Source organism: Bos taurus, chromosome 7, assembly GCF_002263795.3.
Source record: "Bos taurus isolate L1 Dominette 01449 registration number 42190680 breed Hereford chromosome 7, ARS-UCD2.0, whole genome shotgun sequence".
In the NCBI taxonomy this organism is placed as follows: Eukaryota; Metazoa; Chordata; class Mammalia; order Artiodactyla; family Bovidae; genus Bos; species Bos taurus.
This window is the reverse complement of record NC_037334.1, coordinates 21481624-21503287: the sequence shown is the minus strand read 5'-3', so window position 1 is coordinate 21503287 and position 21664 is coordinate 21481624. Positions and strand designations below refer to the sequence as shown.

The 21664-nt window shown below is 60.4% G+C and overlaps 1 protein-coding gene across 4 annotated transcripts; it reads right to left on the bottom strand.

The window, feature by feature from the left end:
• Window positions 1-1823: 1823 nt before the first annotated feature.
• On the bottom strand, window positions 1824-13611 carry MKNK2 (MAPK interacting serine/threonine kinase 2). Of its 4 annotated transcripts, XR_009495108.1 has the most exons (15): window positions 13462-13611; window positions 13178-13313; window positions 9758-9845; window positions 9555-9656; window positions 9375-9472; window positions 7481-7560; window positions 7077-7150; window positions 6783-6887; window positions 6604-6659; window positions 6424-6519; window positions 5824-6018; window positions 4984-5148; window positions 4465-4539; window positions 4313-4356; window positions 3992-4007 (listed from the first exon to the last, which is right to left on the bottom strand). XR_009495108.1 is itself a non-coding variant. In XM_024994436.2 (14 exons), the coding sequence occupies exons 2-14, from the start codon at window positions 13226-13228 to the stop codon at window positions 3767-3769; spliced, it is 1395 nt and encodes a 464-aa protein (XP_024850204.1). In that variant the 5' UTR covers window positions 13229-13313; window positions 13462-13611; the 3' UTR covers window positions 1824-3766. The 4 variants fall into 4 exon arrangements, 3 of the variants coding, with proteins under 3 accessions (XP_024850204.1, XP_059744292.1, NP_001192204.1); XM_024994436.2 differs by lacking the exon at window positions 4465-4539 and having other exon boundaries at window positions 1824-4007; NM_001205275.1 differs by lacking the exons at window positions 4465-4539; window positions 13462-13611 and having other exon boundaries at window positions 3665-4007; window positions 13178-13229.
• Window positions 13612-21664: the final 8053 nt, after the last annotated feature.

The following is a 21664-nucleotide window of genomic DNA, read 5'->3' as shown; positions in this document are numbered from 1 at the left end:
AACAAGCTGTGCCTGGTGGCCAGGTCTTGGCAGGCGGCAGGGGGCAGGCAGAGGTCAGTGGCGCGGCCTGGCAGGGCTGGACAGGGCCCCATGCCACCTGGGAGGGTGGTGGTTTAGCATGTGGCACCCACCCCATTTCCCCCACATATGCCAGGCCAGGCAAGGGACAGCATTGAGTTCGGGCTTTGGGGGAACTAGGCAGGGGGCCGTGGTCCTGGCTGGGGCAGGGTAGCTGTGGGGCTTGAGAAGAGGGTTCCACAGGGCGGCTGAGCAAATGCAGGAGCGGGGCCAGGCTCCAAGGTATCCCTGAAGATTCCTCAGGTAGGGCCAAGTCAGGGAGGAGGTGCCACTTGCCAAGCCTGGGGTCCTAGGCAGGGGAGGGAGAGCCCCCTTTGAGCCCCACTTCACAACATCCAGGCTGTCCCTAGGAACTGCTAGATACCACTCCCTGCAAAGCATCCATCTGCTCTCTGGGCTCCACCCTTGTAGGCCTATCAGCCCTCACTGGGCTGGCTGCAAGGGAGACAGTGGTGCCCCACGGGGTCCTTTGGCCCCTAGCCCACACTCCACATGGCGACAACATCAGTCCTTCTGAAATGACATCCATTGGATGTGCCCTGCTCGCATTCCTTCTATGGGTGTCCACCCAGGGGCAATGAAACAACATCCAGACAAACGTATGCTGTGTTCACAGCAGCACAACTCGCTACTCCAGAAAGCAGGACACCTCAATGTCCATCGGTGGGCAGCAGATAAACACAGTGTGGTCCAGACAATGGGGCTATGACTCAGGTGTGAAGAGGAGTGAGGCACGAACACACGCTGCAACACATGTGAATCTTGAGGACGTGATGTTTGGAGACAGAAGCCAGACACAGAAGGCTCCAGGGGCTGATCCTAGACTGGCCCATTCCAGGCCCTGCAGAGGATTTCCCCGCTCCACCCCTTTGGTGGCACCACATGGTATGATGTTAGTTCCCCAACCAGGGATGAAACCCATGTCCCCTGCACTGGCAGCACGTTGTCGTAACCGCTGGACCTCTGGGAAGTCCCTCATCTGCTTTCTTCTTGCCTTCTTGCTGTGCTACCTGCTGGCTTCACCTGGCTTTTTCTCAGGACCCCTGCTGTCAGATGAGGGAACTGATAAGCACAGCAGTCTGAAAGGGCCTGGGGTTCCAGCCTGTCTGCTGTCCTTAACCACTGGACCTCACAGCCCCCTACCCTTTGGCTTCTGCCTCCAGGAAGCCCTCCCTGACACACTGCTTCCCCCCTGAAGGATCTGAAGTCAGCCCTGGGCTGTCCAGCAAAGACCTGCAGATGGCAAGAATATAATCAGGGTTGAGAGGAGTCTAGAGAGGGAGGAGGGCCAGCCATGAGGGGGAGGTCTGAATTACTGGGTTTTGCTGAATTAGGTTGCATTGTCCAGAGGTGCCCCGCCCCGACTCAAAGCTGTTTTCCTCCCTCCCTTTGGACCTGGGACAGCTGCTTGCTGAACTCCACCTGACCTTGGACTTGGGGAGGCCATGCAACATGCCTTCTGAAGCCAGGCTGCTCAGATCCTCCAGCCACATGAGGAAGCCCAAGTCGCACAGGAGACCCCCTGTGGGCACCTGGCCCAGGTTCCAGCCTCAGCATGAGCCCAGCCCACACCTGTGGGTGATGAACCTTCCCAGTGGAGGACCCAGGTGTCCTGGCGCAAGGACTAACAGAGCCTTTCAAGCCCCGTCTGCATCCCTGACTCATAGCACCGTCAGGAATAACAATACGGCTTTGGGACACTAGGTTTGGGGCAGTTTGTTTCAGGACAACGGAAAGCCACGATGTGAGCACCCAAACGGGTTTTTATAACTTTTATTAAATCCTTACAAAACAGAATACAAAATTCCGGCATTGACAGTTGGTGTAAAGGAAAACTTCTGAGCTGTATCAGCTCACCTGGTAGAGTGGAGTTAAAGTGCTTGGATGTTTTTCCCCCACTTTAAAAAAAATCTTTTTTTTTTTTTTTTTTTACCCATCTTAACATTGAAACACTGCTGTGCCCCCTTCCCCTAGCGCCGGAGCAGCCTGAGAGCCAGGCTCATTCACAGTAACGGTTCTGACCAGTCCTCCGGGCCGCACTGTTCGAGACAGCGGGGAGGAAGTGGATGTCCCACCTTTGGATTTAAAAAAAAAAAAAAGCGGCTCACAGCTCAGCTTTCCCGAGTAAAATGGCCATGGCGCCTCGCAGCGGGCGAGAGTCCGTTTGTTTTTTTGTTTTTTTTTTTACAAAAAGGCAGAATTCTCGGCTGCAAAACGTGGAATCACAAATGGGAGAGAAATGATGGTGGGGGGTGGCCTCCCCACCCCCGGAGTCTTTGGAAAGGCCAGTCCACAGATCCGGCGGGCGGGGAGGGGCGGCGGCCCCCACCAGCCACCTAGGACTGTGACAACATCCAGACGTGGGGGGACCGCAGAGACGGCGCCCGAGCTCCCCACGCCTCGAACCCCTCCCCCCACATTCAAGTATTCTTCAAGAACAGGGAAGGGAAGTCAACTTTTGTTTTAGAAAACTAACGAAACAGAACGAACGACTAGAAGCCGGATCGGGGTACCCGCAGAAGCCGGCCGGGACCCTGGGGACTCCCTGCCCGCGCCCTCCACCACACACACCGCCCACCCCCCCGCCCCGCCCCGGCAGAAGCCCGTGTGCACGTAGAAAAGGAAGCCTGTGTATTGCATAGTGTCTCCCACCCGAGGGCCCAGGCGTCAGATCGGGGAGGGCCCAGACTCCCCAGACCGGCGGGTCACGCGACAACGTCTGACTCGGGCGCGGGCGGACGGGGCAGCAGCTGCGGCCTTTTCCTGAAGGTGGGCGGGGCAGAGACGCCGCCCGGGGCGGGGGAGGGGGGCTGACGGGGCATCCACGCCGGACCCGAGGGGCGGCCGGGCAGGACGTGGCCGTGGTCAGACTGAGCCCTGAGAAGGGGCACTCGGGTGCCCGGGTCTGGGGTCCGCGGGACCCCCAAGTCGGCTGACGGGCGCCTGTCCAGCCCCTCCCGCTTGCCCTGGCGCCCTCCTCCCGGGTGGGCAGTCCCCAGTGGAGGGGCCAGAGGAGGGCCCATCAGCTGCAGCTTAAGGTCAAGGTTCGAGGGAGCCCCGATTGTCAGTCGGCGGGAGGGGGTGGGGTGTCCAGTGGGCGTCACTCCGCCCTCCCCGCCCCAGTCCCCGCTCCCGCGACCGCGGAGACCTGAGAAACCCCCGGCCCCGCCGCCCACCAGGGTGTCTATGGGGAGGGAAGGAGCTACCGTCTCATCCAGGGGAGGTGGGGGTGGACCGGTCCCTGAAAACACCGCGAGGGCCAGAGAGGGCGGCGGGGCCCCGCCCGGCCCAGGAGACGCCACGCCCTCCTCTCCTGAGTCCCGCGGGCGGAGGGAGGGGCCTTCACAGTGGCCGAGGCGTTCCGGGCGGGGCGGCATGAGGGCCCACCCGGCCGCGCGCCCTCCGCTCTCCTCCCCCCGGAGCCTGCTTTGCTTTTAACACTATTGGAAGGTGGGGGTTGGGGGGAGAGAAAAAGAAAAAAAAAAAAACCCAGCAAAAACCTTATATAAAAAGACCCCCGAGCTGAGCAGAGCGCCTCGGAATCCAGCCGGGAGGGGGAAGGGGGGAAGGAGGGGAGGGGGGGAGGGGGGGAGGGGAGCCCGCTGGTCACGGCGGGCGGGCAATAGCTTAAAAAATCTTTTTAGATCTGACGGGTGGGGAAGGCCTATGTACAGAGGGAAGGAAGGCGTCACGCGTGGTCTCCCACCAGGACCACGGGGGCCGCGGACAGGCTGGCACGCTGCCGCCGCTGGGCCAGCTTGGACTGGGAGGGCGGGGACAGCTGCAAGCAGCGTGAGGTAGCTCGGATGACCACGGGCTGGCCCTGCTCCGCCTCCTCCTCCGCGGCGTCTTCCTCGCGCTGAGCCAGCTGCCGGTTCATGGCAATGGCCTCGGCCGCGAACGAAGTGAGGTCTTTGGCACAGCTGTTCCTGGGGACCGGGCGGGGTTGGGGGTCACCAAGGAGGGAGAAGTAGCCTCGCCTCCCCGCCCTCCCCGGGCCAGTGCAGTACTCCAGAGGAGGGGCCGCAGGCCCTAAGAGGTCCCAGTCTCGGATGGGTGGGTGTGGGGCTGGGGCGGCAGTAGGTTGGAGCCCCCCTGGAGTCACAAACTCTGCACCTGATATAAGGACACCCAAGCGCTTGGACAGCTTCCCTGTTCCAGGACTGAAAGGGGTTTTTTCATCTTAACATTTAGCGCCCCTCCTGGACTTAGGGCTCCCCACTTGGGGCCTCACCTCTGCAGAACCATGGGCGTGGGCAGGGTGTTCTCCGGGGCGCACTGCAAGGAGACAGGAGAGGCGAGGTTGGAGAGGAGAGCCCGCCCGCCCGCGTGCCGCCCGGCTGACTCCGAGAACACCAGAGCACAGGGGTGGTGAACGTAGCGCACCTGCAGGTGACCCGCCAAGTTGGGGGCGGGGCCTGCCTCTCAGCACAGCTGCCCCTTCCAGGTGGTTCCCAGCTCCTGGAAGAGGGTGGAAAGCCCCCTCCACCTTGAGTCTTTGCTCCCCACGGTGCCGACCTTTGGCCTAAGCACCTACCCCCTGGGACGACCACTGGGCAGAAGACAGACACATCGCGCTTTTCCCAGACTGGTGGGTAGAGAGCCTGGAACTGCCGTTGGCAGGCCACGAGTCTACCTTGGCTTGCTGCCCGAGTGCCACCTGGCTGACCTCAGCTTGACGCTGTTCGAGAAAAGAGGAGGCCCCAGCACCTCCCGGACACAGAGCTTGGCAACGAGGAGTGCCTGCAGTGCAGATTGAACTTGGCCAGCAGGCAGTGGGGGTTTCCCTACTGCGCCCTAGCTCACTCTGGGGCTCTTCGACCCTTGCTCTGAATAACCCAGGCCCATCGGCAGAGGCTTGATGGAGGTCTGAGGACTCCCACGCTTCCTGGGGCTCCCACTCACCCCCTGCACCCAAGGGTGCTGCAGGACTTGGGCAGCGCTCAGCCTCTGCTTGGCATCGCGGACGAGGAGCTTGGAGATGAGGTCTTTGGCAGCAAAGGAGATGTGGGCCCAGTCCTTCTCTGGAAACTCATACTTGCCCTCCTGGATGCTCTCAAACAGCATGTTCTGGAGAGAACACAGGGAGAGGGGTCAGCTGCAGCTAGCAAGGGCTGAGGCCATGTCCCCAACGCCTGGATGGGCAAGCCGGGACCTGGAGGAGCACCCTCCTCCACCACATCCGTGTGACCTGGGCCTGGGCTTAGGGTTAGGGAGTGTGCTGAGCTCAGCTAGCAAAGCTGGGGTACTGGGAGGCTGGGCCAGAGAGTGGCTTCCAGGAGGTACTTGGGCTCTGCTGGAGTGAGGTGAATCAAGGGGAAATCAGGCCATGACGCCTGAGCCTCAGGTGGTCTGTAGAAGGCTAGAACCTGACCACCCCAAATCATAGGCCTTGCTTTACCTCAGCTTCCTACCCTCAGGCTCCCAAAGAGCCTCTGGAAATGCAGAGGCAGTGGCCTGCTAATGTGGCCAGCGGTTGGAAGCCAAGCCCTAAGGGGTGCTCAGAGGTACACGAGACAGGACCTGCGGTTGGATGTGGGTTTGTGTACACACAGGGCAGCACGAGCCGGTCCCTAGGGTGGGGGTTAAGTGTGTACATAGACCAGGCCTTGGGGTGCACCAGGCAGGCCGCGGTGAAGGTGCGCAGCCTGTGTGTGGCAGCCTGTGTGTGAGTGTGTGCGCGCAGGCCGAGGCAGGCCTGGCGGAGTGCTGGGGGAGGGGTGCACAGCAGGCCGCCACTCGCACCTGGCAGGCGGGGCAGGCCTCCCCGCGGTCCCAGCCGCAGTCGCTGCCGCAGTGGCCCACGAAGGGCGGATAGCCGCTGAGTAGGATGTAGAGAATGACGCCCAGGCTCCAGAGGTCGCAGCGCTTGTCGTAGATACTGGCCTCCTCGCTGAAGGCCTCCACTACCTCCGGGGCCATGTACTCCGCGGAGCCGCACTGCAGGTGGGGGCAGGGCGTTATGGCCCGCGGAGGCCGGAGGGGGCTCACCGACCTGGACTTCCTGAAGCCCGTGCCCGACCAATCAGAGGCTACTAAAGAAAACAGCCCCGCCTTCGCCCTGCCGACCAATCAGAAGCCACCGAGGGAGCCGGCCCCACCCCTAACCCTCACCCCCACCCAATCAACAGGTGCCTGGAGCACGCCCAGGCCCATGGAGCCCGCGGCTGCGGCCCTGCCCAGCCAATCAGCGGCTGTTGCTAAGCGGAAGCTCAAACTTTGAGGCCGCAGCAGTCAAGCAGGATCCGCACCTTGAGGTTATGCAACTGCGGTCTGGGACCGGATTCGGGACCATTCCCGCCCCCTCCGCCCCTGCCAGCACTGCCCCTCCTCGCAGGCCCTCACCGGGGTGAGCAGCTCTGGGGTGGAGATGGGGGAACAGTCCCCGTTGAGTTTGATGCCACTGCCCAGGTCAAAGTCGCAGATCTTCACGGGGGACACCTGGGCGGGGTTGGAACGGGCTGTGAGGGCTGGGTCCTGGGGGCCTGGTCCGAAAGGAAGGCCGCCCCCTTCTGTGCCCCTCACCTGGTTGGGGTGCTCACAGAGGATGTTTTCCGGCTTTAGGTCCCTGTGGGCGATGCCTGCGGAGAGAACCAAGAACCACCAGCGCTGGTCAAGGGAGGGTGGGCACGTTTTTCAGGAGTCCTGGGCAGGTGGACTGGGTGCATGGGTGGACCCCTGGGGCAGGCGGCCGGGCCACCCACCTTTGTTGTGCAGGAAGTCCAGGGCACTGGCTACGTCCTGCACCACCACGCTGGCCTCCAGCTCATTAAAGTGCCGCCGCTTGTGTATGTGGCTGAGAATGGAGCCTGGGCCAGAATACACTGGTGTCACCTCCACTGCCCAACGCCCAGCACCCACCCCACCCTGGCAGGGGCCACCACCCTGGACCCCTAAGGTCCCTCTGATGGGCAGGCCCCCTGGAAGTTTCTCCCTGGTGGCCCTGAGCCCCCAGGCCCATCGGGATCCAGACAGAAATTGCGCCAGGCCGCACATACCACCCCGCATCTTCTCAAACACCAGGTAGAAACGATCCTCCTCCTCGAAGAACTCAATCAGCTCGAGGACGTTCCTGGGGTGCAGGGCAGAGGAGCAGGGGAAGGATTGAGGCTTCCTCAGGCCCACATGCAGCCGCAGCCACAGCCCTGCCCAGGAGGGGTGTGCCTCCTCCACCTCCACCTGCCAGCAGGAGGCATGGGCCTAGAGCCACAGGCCTGCTTCCACCTTGCCCACCTCAGACTGTCTGGCTTGCCCACCACTGGGCCCACCCACGACACAGGGCCTGGCACACAGTGGGTGCTCACTAAGTGGCCACTGTGGGTGATGAGGAGGCTCTCGGGCCCATTCATCCACTGAAAGGTGGCTAGGGGCCCCGTGCTGTGACGAGGCTAGGTCACGTTACCTGTGTCCCTGGCACTGATACAGCATCTCCACTTCCCTGAAAACCCTGCTCCGAATGTGGCCCGGCTGCTTCTCAATGATCTGAAAGGGCCGGGGGTGGGGGGTATAGGGGTGGTGAGGACAAACACACATACAGAAACACAACTGGGCCAGCCAGGTCCTCCGCAGCCCACCAGAAACTTCCCCTGTGTCACGCCTGAAACTCATCAGAGCTTGGACTTTTAAGCTCTGGAAAGCAGAGCTCTCCTATGGGGGCCCAGAATTTACCGGAAGTCAAACTGTGGTGTCAGCACAAATGGGGTAGCGTGTCCCCAGAGGCCTCCCAGGAGGGGTAACATGGCAGGAGAGGCAGAGAGGAGCTGGAGCTCTCCTACTGGAGCAGGCCGATTTGGACCTGGGGCCCCTGCAACTTACCCCTTCAGGGCAGCAGGTTCTTTAGACGAGGTGCCCCCCACCCACTGCCCGGAGCACTGGGGGCCACTGTGGTGACTCATACCCAACCCAGGGGAGTAGAGGTACCTGGGGCACCGAGCTCCCACCAAGCTCTCCTCCTTGCCCAGGCACCATATCACCACATCTTGTCTCCCAGTCCTACGCTAATCTGGGGGGACACCCCCAGCACCTGCTGGGACCCTCTTCCTAGGCTGGACCTTGGGCTCCCTCTCACTGGGTGGGTGGGCAGACTTGGTCACCAGCATGCTCGGGGCTCCGTCCCACCAGCAGCCTAGGGGAATGCCTATGGTATGTTCTGCTGGCCAGGCTCCAGCAATAAGCTGGCACCATGTCCACTGGCCACTGGGCCTGGGCCACCACCCGAAGTGCTATCCCACCTGTCGAGTGACAGATACACCTGCCCCACAGATTCCAGGGGCTCCTTGACACAGTGCCACCAGTCGTGCCCTTCTAGAGTTAACTGAACCTCATCCCATCTCCTGTGAACGTGGCTAGGGCCCCCACTCCATGAAGGAGACAGCAGTCCCTCTCAGGAGGGATGTGGCCTTCTGGGGTTCCCACCCAGACATCTAGCCTAACCACTCCCCGCCTTGGTCTCCCTGTCCGTCAGAGTGACAGGAGCCAGCCTGCCCAGCAAGGCCCATAGAAAGGAGGGTTCAGGAGCCCTCCAACTATGCAGAGAGTGCTTGATGCTAGGTGTCCAGTCCTGTGGCACCATCATCTACCCGACCCAGGCACTCCCAAGGGGCGGGGACCACAGCCACCCAGGTCATCAGGCTTCCACCAAGGCCTGAGGTTTCTAGCCAGTTCCGCTTGCCTTGGAGTACCTGGCCCTCCTTCCTGGGCAACCAGCCTCCCATGACCTCACCCAGCCCAGATGCAGAGGTCACGAGGGAAGCCTGGAAGGCTTCTCAGAAGGTGGGTCTGATGCCTGGCCAGGCACACAGGCTTCGTGGCCACACCCTGGGTCAGGGCAGCACAGGGCAGGCAGGAGGCTCTCACAGGCCTGCCCTGGTCTTCCCAGGTGCCCAGCTCCCCAGACTCAGACTATAGGGTTTTGATCTCTGTATCAATCCCCAGAAGCATTCCTTAGCCCTGGAACAGGAACCTAGCCTGAATGACCCAGCAGGTGAGCACTGGCTCTGACTGAACCCCCAGCTCTCGGCGACCCCTCTGGCAGCAGATCCTTGGCCACCTGTGCCGGCATGCCACCCCTGGTCACTTCTCACCTGGACTTGGGGGCTCAGCCTGGGCTGACCTAGATTCCCAGGGGTGGCCTGAGTCACCAGCCTTGGGGCCATTTTTAGACACTGGTTTTCCCCGGCTGTCAGTCCGGCAGCTCAGATGCCAGCTCCCTTCCTTCTGCCACCTCTGGTGGTGCCAGACCCCGGCGCTGCTGGGGAGAGGCAAGGGGCGCGCTCCAGTGCTGTGGGCTGGCTCACCTTGACAGCATACTCCTGGTTGGTGATGAGGTTGATGCAGGTCTGCACACGGGCATGGGCACCCTCCCCAAGCACGTCCTCCTGCAGCTGGTAGACATCTGTGAACCCGGCGGTGGGGGTGAGAGCCTCCCTGGGCCAGCCCATCTTCCCAAAGCCCCCACCCCAGCCTGCTCCACTCACCTTCAAACTTGCCCGAAAAGCTGTCGGTGGCCCGGCATCTCTTCTTCTTTTTGCCTCTCTTCTTGGCATCAGGGATGTCGATGGGCTGGCTTGTGGGCATATCTGTGCCAGGAGGGCCAGAGGTGAGGCCCACCCAGCTCAGGAGGCGGCCCAGCCCCCCCCTGCTCCACCACCAGAGACGTGCCCTCCCCTCAGCCCCTCACCAGGGCGGGTTGGGCACTCTGGGCTGAAGTCAGGTTCCCCGTGGCAGGCCTGGTCTAGGGTGAAGGCCAGCTCGAAAGGATTCTGCCCCTGCAGGAGAGGAAAGGACAGAGCTCAGGCCTTCTCCCTGTCCACACACTGAAGGGCACAAAGCCTGGCTTTGCCGGGCCACCAGAAAATTGAGCCTTCACCCCCCACCTGCAGCCGTCAGGGCCTATGCTGAGGGGATGTGGTACAGGAAGAGGTCAGTTGCAGGTAGGGAGGGAGTGTCGCTTCCCAGGCCAGGCCTGAGTTACCGTGGGGCGCAGGCTGTGTCATGAGCCTTGGTCTGTTCACCTGCAGGATGGGGCCAGCACCATTACCTGGCACAGGGATCAAAGGCGTGGGGCAGCCACTGGGAGGGACTGCATCACTGGCTTCCCTGGGTGGGGCTCCCAGCCAGGTGGCCTTGCCTGCTTTCCCATGGCCTCCTGGCCTCAGTTTTCCCCTCTGTGAAATGGGGCAGCAAGGTCCCCTTTGCCTCACCTGTCCTCTCGTCCCCACTGCACCTTCTTGCCACCACACTGCCTGTGATGTACCCCCATCCCCCAGCTCTGAGCCTCCTCTCCTGCTCTGACCCCACTCCTCGTCTGCTTTCAGATTCTCACCACCATGACCCATGCAGGGGCACAAGGGAGAGGTGCCTATGGTCTCCCACATGAGCACTGGCTGCTCCCTGCCCAGCCCTGCCCTGGCCACAGCCCACAGGAGGGAACCCCTCACAGGCCCTGGTGTCCAGCTAAGGAAACAACCCGTGTAGCAAGCAGGGGCCAGCTCAAGGTCACGCCCGACGGCCTCCAGGTCCTCTGCAAGGGACCCTAACCCAGTAACAAAGGCGGCTGGGGTTCCTCCCAACAAAAGACAACTGGGATAAATATGTTCCTGTAGAGCAGGTTGAGCATGACGACTGGCAGCCATGGCAAGGCATGAGGGTTGGGATGCTGAGGCCCACCAGGTCCTCTAGGAGCTTGTTCTCCTGAGCTCCACAATTCAGGGTGGCCAGGGCTTCAGGTGGGTATGGGGGGCCTGCACACACAGCCATGGTGCCAGCCCTGACGCTGGATGACTTGGGTCAAGTTGCTGCTCCTCTCTGGGCCTTGGAACAACTGGACCCAGGGCTTTGGCAGGAGGGCCATCTGACAGAGAAGAAATGCCAGGAGACCCTCCAGGAACACCCAGGGGTCCACCGGCAGAAGAGGCCAGGCCAGATTCCTTCAGACAGGAGGCCCGGAAGCCAGTCCGGCAGCAGAGGGGCAGGCAGAGGTCAGAGGGAGCGGCTGAAAAACAGGCGTGGGCCCGCCTGGACTCCCCACCCGCCTGCAGATAGTTGCTAGGAGGCCCAGCGGGCGGGGGCGAGGGAGGGAGGCAGCACAGCAGCCAGTGTGCGCGGGCTCAGCCACCAGCCCCTGCCCTGCCCGCCCAGGGCTCTGGCACCCATGGGGTCAGGGACACAGCTGCGCCAGCGCTGGCAATCAGTGTTCCGATAAGTTGGCACTGGGTGACCACCTCCACCGGGGAGGAGAGGAGGGGTGGCACCGTGGGGGTGATCAGGAGTGGACGTGAGGCTCGGGGCCAGTGGCTCCTCACCAGCTACCTGACCCCAGACTACTGATCTGAGCACCTGAGGGGAATCGTAGGACCACAGAAGGGTGCAAGGACCTGAGAGAGCCTCTGGGTTCTGACCAACCCCCTGCCCCATCCTAGCCTCCAGTGCAAAGAGCTGGACCCTGGAGAGAAGAGATGGCCAAGCCACCAAGATTAAGGGACAGCAGGTCTGCTCCTGTGTCCTTGTCACCATGTGCAGAGGGCCTGCGGGGTGGGGTGGGGGGAAGGCCCACACCTTCCAAGCCTCTACTTTCCCATCTTAAAAGGGGGAAAACACATCAAAGACATCTGGCAGACCAGGGGAGCAGCTGGGTGCAGCTGGAGGAGACGCTGAGAGTGGCCAGCCCTGGCCACTAAGAGGGCCACCTCAGAGCCAGGACTCCCTGCCCAGGGTCCCTCCAACTCCTTCAGGGCTCCCACAGTCCCACCTCGGTGTAGGGCTGTCTTGTGGCCTCCAGAGGCCAGTCCGTGCTACCAGGCAGTGTAGCCAGACCAGGCCCAGGGCTGGCTGCAGGCCTCCAGTCAGCAGGCCTTGGCAGGAGGTGGGTGGAACCATCCAGAAAGTTCAAGTGTGTTTTGGCCACCATGCTGGCCCCACACGCTGACCCCATCTTGGCTCCCACCCAGCCCCCAGAGGGGACAGACCACTACCAGGGACGTCTCTCATCCACCCTGCTCCCGCCCAGCCCCAAACACTTGGACATGCCAAGGCTGGAGCTGCCCTGGGAGGCAGGGGGAAGCCAGGATGACAGGCATGTGGGCAGGGGTGGGGCGCTGGCCTGGGACGCTGCCTGGATGGGCTGGGAATTTTAACCTAGTCTCAGCTTGCTCCTCCTACCCTGGTTGCAGTTCACCTGTAGGCACTGGAGCTCAAGCATGCACATACACAGACACACACACAGACACACACACACACCCAGGTCCTGCCTTCTCTACAGGGCAACAGGTCCTTGCCCAAGAAGGCCCAGGGAAGCCATTACATAACCCGGCCAGCGGGGTGGGGTGGCCATTGACATCACTGCCTCCCCAGGGCCAGGCTCTGTGGGGCCCCTGCCTAACACCTGCCCGCCCCCCCAGACTCGCTCATCTGAGACCAGAACTCGGCTGCCATGGCCATGGGGCCGCCACAGAAACTTCCTGCTCTGACAGGAAATAGCACTTGGGCCTGGGGTGTCTGGGAGATGCAGAGCTGGGAAGGTATTCAATCCACTGCCCCATTCTGTAGACCACCCAGAAGGGTGTCCCAGGGACTGCAGCCCAGTCTGGGGCTCCTGGAGGAAGAACCCAACAGACCCTCCCAAGCCCTCCCATGATGCTGGGGACAGGACTGTGGCTGCTGACTGCCCCAGCAGTGCACACTCAGTTGGGGTCTGCAGGGGACACACAGCCAGGGGCCCTCATGGGCAGGGGCCCCCAGTTCTGCCTGGGGTTCTTGGAGTAAAGACTCCAGAAGGCCCAGGGCACTAGAAACTGACTGTGGCATACTGAACCCCTCCCCATACCAGCACATGCCTGGCTGGGGTCTTCAGGGGTACACATGGGTAGGGGCCCCACAGACTGGGGAGCTCCTGGAATAAAGACCCCACAGGTCCCAGGGTGCTTGAGACAGGACTGTGGCCCAAGATCACCTCCCCCACAATGCATACCAGGCTTGGGGCAGTCCCAGGCAAAGGGTGAGGTTGGCATGAGCCGTGGGACCAGGGGGCGGGCTCCAAGTCCCACCACCGGCCTTTCCAGTGGTCCAGCCCTGGGCGCCCCCAAACCGACCTGACCCTCACCTTGAAGGAACGGTGGAAGCCCTGAAGTTCGGCTGTTTTCTTCTGCACCATCTTCTGTCCGGGCCCCGCCAGCGGGGGAGGGGACGCGGGGCCCGGGGGGGCGGCCCGTGGGAGAGGGGCGGCAGGGGAGGGGACCCTGAAGGCGGGAGCAGACAAAGGAGGGCGTTGAGTGGCCGCGGCCGGCTGCGCCGGGAGCCCGGGCCAGGGCGGCGAGACTCCGTGGGGCCCGATCCCCGCGCCCGGGCCGAAGCCGGGCCGGGCCGGAGTCGCAGGGCCACACTCACCGGGGTCGGGCGCGGGCCGGGGCCGCAGTGCCGCCGCCCGAGACGCGCAGCCCGGACCCCGCTGCGCGGACCGCGCGGGGAACAGCGCCGCCACCGCCGCTGCCACCACCGCGGACTCCTCGGCCTGGGCCGCCACCGCCGAGAGGAGCCGGGCGCGTCGCGTCGCCTCCGCCTTTATAGGCCAGGCTCGGCCCCGCCCCGACGCAGACCCCACCCCTCTGGGCTCCGCCCATGCGCACACGGCAGGGGCGGGGCTGGAAGGCCCCTCGGGCCACGGGGAGTGTCGGCGCGCCTGCGCCGTGCGTGGCGCGGGGCTCCGGGCGCGGGACCCGGGAAGGATCTTGGCTTGCTTGGACAGGTCTGCTGGAGGCTCGGGGAGACCCGGGGGACCCTGATTCTGAGCTGGAGCCCAGCCCTGCCCTCTGGCAACAGCCCTAGTCTACCGGTCAGGGCCTAGGATGCACTGACTTCTATGGGCAACACGCCTGCTCTAGAACCTGCTATAGCTCCCACTTGGATATCTCGGCTCTAGGATCTGCCGTGGCTCTCTTTTTCAGCTCCCGGATCCTGGCCCCAGCTGTCGTGCAAGCGCACCAGCTGTCGTGCAGGTGCACCGCAATAGGCTCATAGGCCCAGCTGCTTCCCCAGGGTGCTCCCCAAGAGTTCATCCAATTGTTGACTGGGAAAGGGGACGCAGTAGCGGTTGGCGACAGATCTGTGAAGAACCGTCCCTCAGTCCTGCAGAAAGGAACGTTTCCCTTGACTGATGGAGAAAAAGCCCAAGGGGTAGCGGTGACCAGGACAGGAGGCAAAACACAGCCCCATTTTGGCTGGAGCCCTTGACCCAGGCTCTGAGAGAATGAGCCAGCTCTCCATCCCCGCAGCCCTGCCGCGGATGATCCTCAGAGCCCGTATCTGGACACTTAGTGTCTCACGTCTGCAGAGTAGACTGTCCTCCCTCTCCTCCAGGCCTCAGCCTGTCCACTGAAGCATATGTGCATGTCTATGTGCACACATAGAGGGGCTGGGTAAGATGCGAGCTTCCAGAGGCTGCTTCTGGAGCCCAGAAGTCTGAAATCCAGGTGTGATCATCAAGGTCATACCCTCTCCTACTTCTTCCACCTTCTGGTAGTTGTTGGCAATCCCCAGTACTCCTTGGCTGGTAGCCACATCACCCAATCTCCGTCTGTCTTCATGTGACAATCTTTTCTGTCTCCCTGTGTTTCCTCTCTCTGCTAAGGACACCAGTCATTGCATTAAGGCCACCCTAATCTAGTACCCTAATTCTCCAAGCCAGGCTTCAGCGATACGTGAACTGTGAACTTCCTGATGTTCAAGCTGGTTTTAGAAAAGGCAGAGGAACCAGAGATCAAATTGCCAACATCCGCTGGATAATGGAAAAAGCAAGAGAGTTCCAGAAAAACATCTATTTCTGTTTTATTGACTATGCCAAAGCCTTTGACTGTGTGGATCACAATAAACTGTGGAAAATTCTGCAAGAGATGGGAATACCAGACCACCTGACCTGCCTCTTGAGAAACCTATATGCAGGTCAGGAAGCAACAGTTAGAACAGGACATGGAACAACAGACTGGTTCCAAATAGGAAAAGGAGTACGTCAAGGCTGTATATTGTCACCCTGCTTATTTAACTTATATGCAGAGTACATCATGAGAAACGCTGGACTGGAAGAAACACAAGCTGGAGTCAAGATTGCTGGGAGAAATATCAACAACCTCAGATATGCAGATGACACCACCCTTATGGCAGAAACTGAAAAGCCTCTTGATGAAAGTGAAAGTGGAGAGTGAAAAAGTTGGCTTAAAGCTCAGCATTCAGAAAACAAACATCATGGCATCTGGTCCCATCACATCATGGGAAATAGATGGGGAAACAGTGGAAACTGTCAGACTTTATTTTTTGGGGCTCCAAAATCACTGCAGATGGTGACTGCAGCCATGAAATTAAAAGATGCTTCCTCCTTGGAAGGAAAGTTATGACCAACCTAGATAGCATATTCAAAAGCAGAGACATTACTTTGCCAACAAAGGTTCGTCTAGTCAAGGCTATGGTTTTTCCTGTGGTCATGTATGGATGTGAGAGCTGGACTGTGAAGAAGGCTGAGCGCCGAAGAATTGATGCTTTTGAACTGTGGTGTTGGAGAAGACTCTTGAGAGTCCCTTGGACTGCAAGGAGATCCAACCAGTCCATTCTGAAGGAGATCAGCCCTGAGATTTCTTTGGAGGGAATGATGCTAAAGCTGAAACTCCAGTACTTTGGCTACCTCATGAGAAGAGTTGACTCATTGGAAAAGACTCTGATGCTGGGAGGGATAGGGGACAGGAGAAGAAGGGGACAACAGAGGATGAGATGGCTGGATGGCATCACTGACTTGATGGACGTGAGTCTGAGTGAACTCCGGGAGTTGGTGATGGACAGGGAGGCCTGGCGTGCTGCGATTCATGGGGTCACAAAGAGTCAGACACGACTGAGCAACTGAACTGAACTGAACTGAATCTAGTACAACCTCATTTTCATTTGATCACACCTGGAGACTTCCCTGCAGTTCTGGTAGCTAAGACTGTGCTCCCAATGCAGGGGACCTGGGTTTGATCCCTGTCAGGGAACAAGATTCCACGTGATGCAACAAAGAATATGCATGCCTCTGACCTCAGGGAATAGAAATGAACTGAGGCCTTGCCTCAGGGCTATCTTCCTAGGTCCAGTGGAGCTCCAGTCCTGTGCAGCTTGATTTGGGAGTCTGGCTGGTGGGGGCATAATTTTTTCCCTAAACTGGAAGCCAGGTCCAGCACTGGGCACTGCTCAGAGGAGCTCTCATACTCTCACAGTCTGGACAGGTGGTCCCTTGGTGAGCCCAGTACTGCAGGTGGGGAAACAGGAAACAGAGATGGGAAGATAGCCCCCACCTTTAAGGTCCTTCCACCCAGATCTCCTCTCCTCAACCCAGCTGAACAGCCTCCCTGGCTCCTACCCATTCAATGCCAGGAGCCTCAGCCCCTACCAGTCGTGACAACCAGACACCTCCCAGCATCTCCTGGAGAGCAGGATCACCCCCCCCCCACACACACACACACTGCTTATGCCCTCTGGGTGCCCTGAATCCTGCAGACCCCATCCTGTGCTTGAGGAGGGAGCACTTCGTTGGGTGCTGGGAGGGGTCCTGGTGCACACATGGGCTTTTCAACAAGGGTAGGAGCCATGCATGTGTGTGCTGGAAACATGAGTTCTTGCATGTGTGTGTGTGTCCATGGGTAAATACAGGTACATGCAAACAACCACTGCAGGTCCCCTGGAATGGGACACTTGAGTCCCCAGGACTGAGCAGAATTGGACTGGGTGCTGGCCGTTGTGGGGACCTGGGTTGTGCTGGCCAGGGCGAGACAGCCAGCCCCAGCTCAGTCTGCACTGGGGGGCAGGTGCTGGCAATGGGAATGGGGAGGGGGAGGGAACTTTGAGCCTGAGCTCCTGGCACAGAGGCCTCAGTCCTGTCCTGTCACAGACTCACAGCCAGCTACAGACAACCTATTGCTGCCATCTTCCTTGAGGACAGCCCTTGTTTACAGGCCAAGCTCCCAGAGGTGCTGGGTGCCCAGGGGCTGGGAGGTACCTGGGGAGCTGGCCACCCTGGCCGCCTCACCCTGGAACCCAAGGAGTCTTGCCTGCCTCTAGGAGACCCCACCTGCCAAGGAGGTGAGGCAGAAAGCCTGGGCCCTGGCCCCCTCCCCACTTTGGGGCACTGTCGGAGTTGGGGCAGTGAGGCTTAGTCAGGGGCCGGTCCAGCAGGGGGAAGGATGACACAGAGCTGTGGGCAGGACGGGCAGACTCTGGAACAAGGATACTCCCTCACCCAAAGGATGGCAGGGAGGCAGACAGCTGGGGAAGGGGTCTCAGGATTGCCCTCAAGGAGCAGGAGTTGGGAGGCACTGGCCTGATCAAGGAGAACAAGTTTCCTGCATCAGTTGAAGCAATTCCGGGGCTACACAGCTTTTCCCTCCCCTCCCCAACTGCAGATCCATTCCAGCTTCCTTTGTGGCATCCTAGGTGGCCAAGAGGAGAGGGGTCTGGCCTCCATCTTCCACCTCAGTCATGTATGAGGCTTGGCAGGACTCAGAGCCAAAGGTGCAGGGAACCAGCTCTCTGAGAAGCAGATTCTACAAGGTGACTCTGCCCCTGTTGTATGTGGGCATCTCCCCCAAAGCCTAGAGGAGACAACAGGCAGGTCCTGAACCCCCGGGCCTCTGCTCCCCCTGCCCTCTGTGAGCCTGAGGAGGCATGCTGGTTGGCTGGTGGGATTCACTCTGACCACCTCCTCCCAGGCCTGGCAGGGTAGCTGAGCCCTGGGATCCTGGGGCCTCAGTCGTGCAGAGATCACCTCCCAGAGCAGCAGCCAGGGGACCCAAGGACAGCTCAGGACCTCCAGACCCAGCAGGGAGAGCCCCCAGATTTAGCAAATAAAAATACAGGATGCCACTTTAAAGTTGAATTTCATATAACGAATAACCTTTCAGTATCATTCTCATGTATATCCCATGCATTAGTATATCCAAAATAATTATTCGTTGTTTGTCTGAAATTAAAATTTAAATGTGTATTCTCTATTTTATCTGGCAATCCTACCAAGGGGTAATAGTAAAGACTTTTGTCTTCTAGTGCTAAAAAGAAGTACCCGGACTTCCCTGGTGGTCCAGTGGTTAGGACTCTGAGCTTCCAGTGCCTCACTGTGTGGGGCACCGGTTTGATCCCTGGTCAGGAAACTAAGATCCCACATGCCACTCGTAGTGAGGCCAAAAAATAAAAGCAGAACTTGTTGGGTGTGAGTGTGTGCGAGTGTGACCAGACTAGTGTGTGCATGTGTGTACACGTTTAGAGAGGCACTAAGCCTGCGTCCGTGTGGGGCAGACTATGCGCAGGTGGAAGTGGATGGAGAGGGTGCATACACACAAGAGAGCAGTAGGTGTCGGTGCTTGGTGGGGGACGGGGGTACTGGGACCACTGCAGTACCCTCATAAGCCCCTGCCTTTGTGTGGAGCGCTGGGTCCCTCCCTCCTCAGCTCAGGCGCTTGAGGCTTGGAGGGGGCACAGGGCTGGCAGGAGAAACCTGCTCCAGACATAGCTTCCAAGCCAGAATCAGGGTGTCAGAATCAGTTGGATCAGTACTTGGGGCTGGGGTGGCTGTGGTTCTAAGGAGCAGGTAGAGTTGGCATCACGGGCTGGCACTCAGTCTGGCCTATACCTTCTCTGCATGTTCTCACCTGTCTGGACCTCCAGGGACAGGAACCACCAGTCCCCAGTCTTATCAGATCCCCAGGTAAGTGAGGGTCATGGTTAGGGTCATCACTGGGCCTTCACTGGGCTGGGGCCTCTGGACATGAGGCTCGGTGGCAGGAACATCTGATGCAAGTGGCTGTAAGTGTCCCTTCCTTCTGGCTGACTCACAGCCCACTCCATTCCAGTGGCTCAGCAGTCCTGGGGAGGGAGCCAGGCCCTCTGTCCTCAGTGGGGGTGGGGAGAGGGCAGGGAAAAGGGAAAGCAGGGGCGGGTGTGGCCAGGAGTCACAAGCTGGCTTGCCAGCCTGGCTGTGGGTGTCTCTGCAGCTGTGGAGCCTGCTCTGCTGTGGCAGTTGTGTGGCCTCTCAGGGGTCAGGCACTGAAAGTTCCCAAGGGGGTGCGGGGGTGGGGTTGGGGGCTGAGCAGTGCTGCCCTAACAGATGGCCAAAGGCAATACTTTCCACTGATATGGGTCGTTTGGCTTGTCGTCCAGCTTTCTCTCTGGGTCTCAGGCAGTGGTCACCCTGGTGGCTCTCAGGGAAGTCAGGTCTCCCACTCCCGGCTCCCCTGCCCCCTAGTAGTGATCTGGGCATCACCTACAGGAGCCCTTGGTTTTAAGGAGGGTGAGGGGCTTTCCCAGGAACCTGTGGATATGAAACCTTATGAGGCAGAAGGGACTTTACAAATGAGATCAAGGGCCAAAAGATGGGAATGATCCTGGATTAGGGGGTCAGGCAGTGTCATCACAGGGTCCTTATAAGAAGGAGGGAGAGGGTCAGAGGCAGAGAGAGACGAAGATGTTGTGCTGCTGGCTGTGAGGATGGAGGGAGGGGCCGCGATCCAGGGAGGCGGCACCTCCAGAACCAGGGAAAGGCAGGAGCCGGTGCTCCCCTGGAGTCTCTGGAGGGACCGGCCCTGCCCATGCCTGGATTTAGCCCCATGAGACCAGAAGACCCCTGACCTTCAGAACTGTCAGAAAATAAATTTGTCAGTTTTGAGCCCCTAAATCTGTGGTATTTTATTACAGCGGCCCTCGGAGACTCATACAGGCACTAACCCCGGCAGCATCCCAGAGTCCCCATTTAGCAGATGAGCAAAATGAGGCAAGTCCAGCCAGGCCTGGAGAAGGCCAACCAATCTGGCTTCCTGGCCAGGAACAGGTACTGGGGACAGGGGCAATGTCTTCAGTGGCCCTTGTAACCTGGACACCTGGGCCCAGTGTCTGCTGACCTGCCAAGGGCCCCAGAAGCCTCTATGGCCGGAGGCGGGGGTTCTGCATGACCCTGGGGCTGGCGCAGGGACCAGGTTCCAGGAATGTCCTCCCCCGGTGTTGGATTTGCTTGTACTGCTAAATGCTCGGGCCGATCTGCTGCCTGGCGTGTGACCCGGCCCCTTTGAACCCTCCCCGCAATCTGCAGCAGGACGCCAGCACCGCCCAGCCGGTTCCCACGCCGTGACCACCGCCAGGCGTGCCCTTCCCGGACGCCTCCTCATTCTCGTAGCGGGGCCTCCCGGGGCGCCCTTCGCTAGCTGCCCTGAAGTGGCGGTCGGCCTGGGGCGATGGCGGGAGAGGGGGCGCCGTGAACTGTAGGACTAGGTGCCCCGGGGGCCTGGAAGGCCGCGCCTGCGCGTTGGCTCTGGCGCGGGTCCCTAGGCCCCGCAGCGGGACCGGTTGCCGGGGCAACGCGTTTGCGTCATCGAACCTGGCTCAGAGCTAGAGCTCCCTCCGGGTGGGAGGCGGGGCCCTGGCGTTAGGCCAATAGAATTCCAGAGGTTGCACTCAAGGGGCGTGGCCGTGGCCTGCTCTCGGGCCAATGGGATTGCTGTTGTCTAGGTTGTGCTAGGAGGGCCACGCCTCTTTAAAGAGAACGCGTGAACCTCACTGCGTCGGGTTTGTCTCGGAGTTCAGGGAGAACATGGTTTGGGGTTAGGGGTCTGCTCCCCAGGTGAGCATAGCAAGAGCGCGGGGGGCAGTGCATCCGGAGCCCGCAGCTCCCCAGAAGGCGCCCCCTGCTCAGCATGCTGCGCTCCTCCTCCAACCCCACCCGGAGGATCAGTTACGCCCCAGGGGTTTAGGGCGAATCCCTCGCACCCCTGCCCTCGCCAAGACGCTGCTGCAGCTGGGGAACCAGATTTGTCCCCAGCCCTGGGTCCCTGCACCCATCCCTATTCCTCGAGGGCCAGGAAACATCGCTCACAAGGACCCCGTCTCCACCTGTAGGTCCGGGAGGTTGGCCCCCTTGTGCCCAGGTCTCATGCCCCCGCACTATCCCCCCCCAACCCCCTTCTCAGTTCTTGCAGAGGAAAGCAAAGGGGGTCGGTGGTGTGGGTCTGTTTCCTGTGGACTCTGGGGGCAATGTCCCCTCACTCTGGACAGGCCCTCCTGTCTGCTGTCTGGTGGTCCGTGTCAATGAAGGATAAATCAGGAGTAAGAAGTGACATTGGCAGATCCTGGGTGCAGAGAGCAGCCAGAAATGACCCCCCCCAAAAACAAAAACAAAAACATTCACTTGCACCCTCTGTGTCCCACACCTGGAGCGCCCTCAGGGGTGGCCTGTGGGGCCTAGAGATGCCCAAGGCCCGGGCCTCTGCCATGACCGGTCCCAAAGAATAGAGAGGGGTGGCTGCGCCCAGAGATCTGGGGAGGAGATTGACAAAGAGCTGGTTAGGGTCCCTGGTCCATGTCAGACTTGGAGATGTGGACCCAGCTTACCCCTGGTGGTCCTCTTTCCTGTCCCTCAATCACCCCTCACCCCAGCACCTGGAAAACCACTAACCTGAGGTGTCCTGCTTTGGTCTTTGTCCTCTGGCCTTGTGAGATGTTAGTTTTAGTGGGAACTGGGTGGAGGGCATCTGGGATCTCATGGTACCATTTCGGCAACTTTTCTGTGAATCTGAAACTAGTTCAACATGAA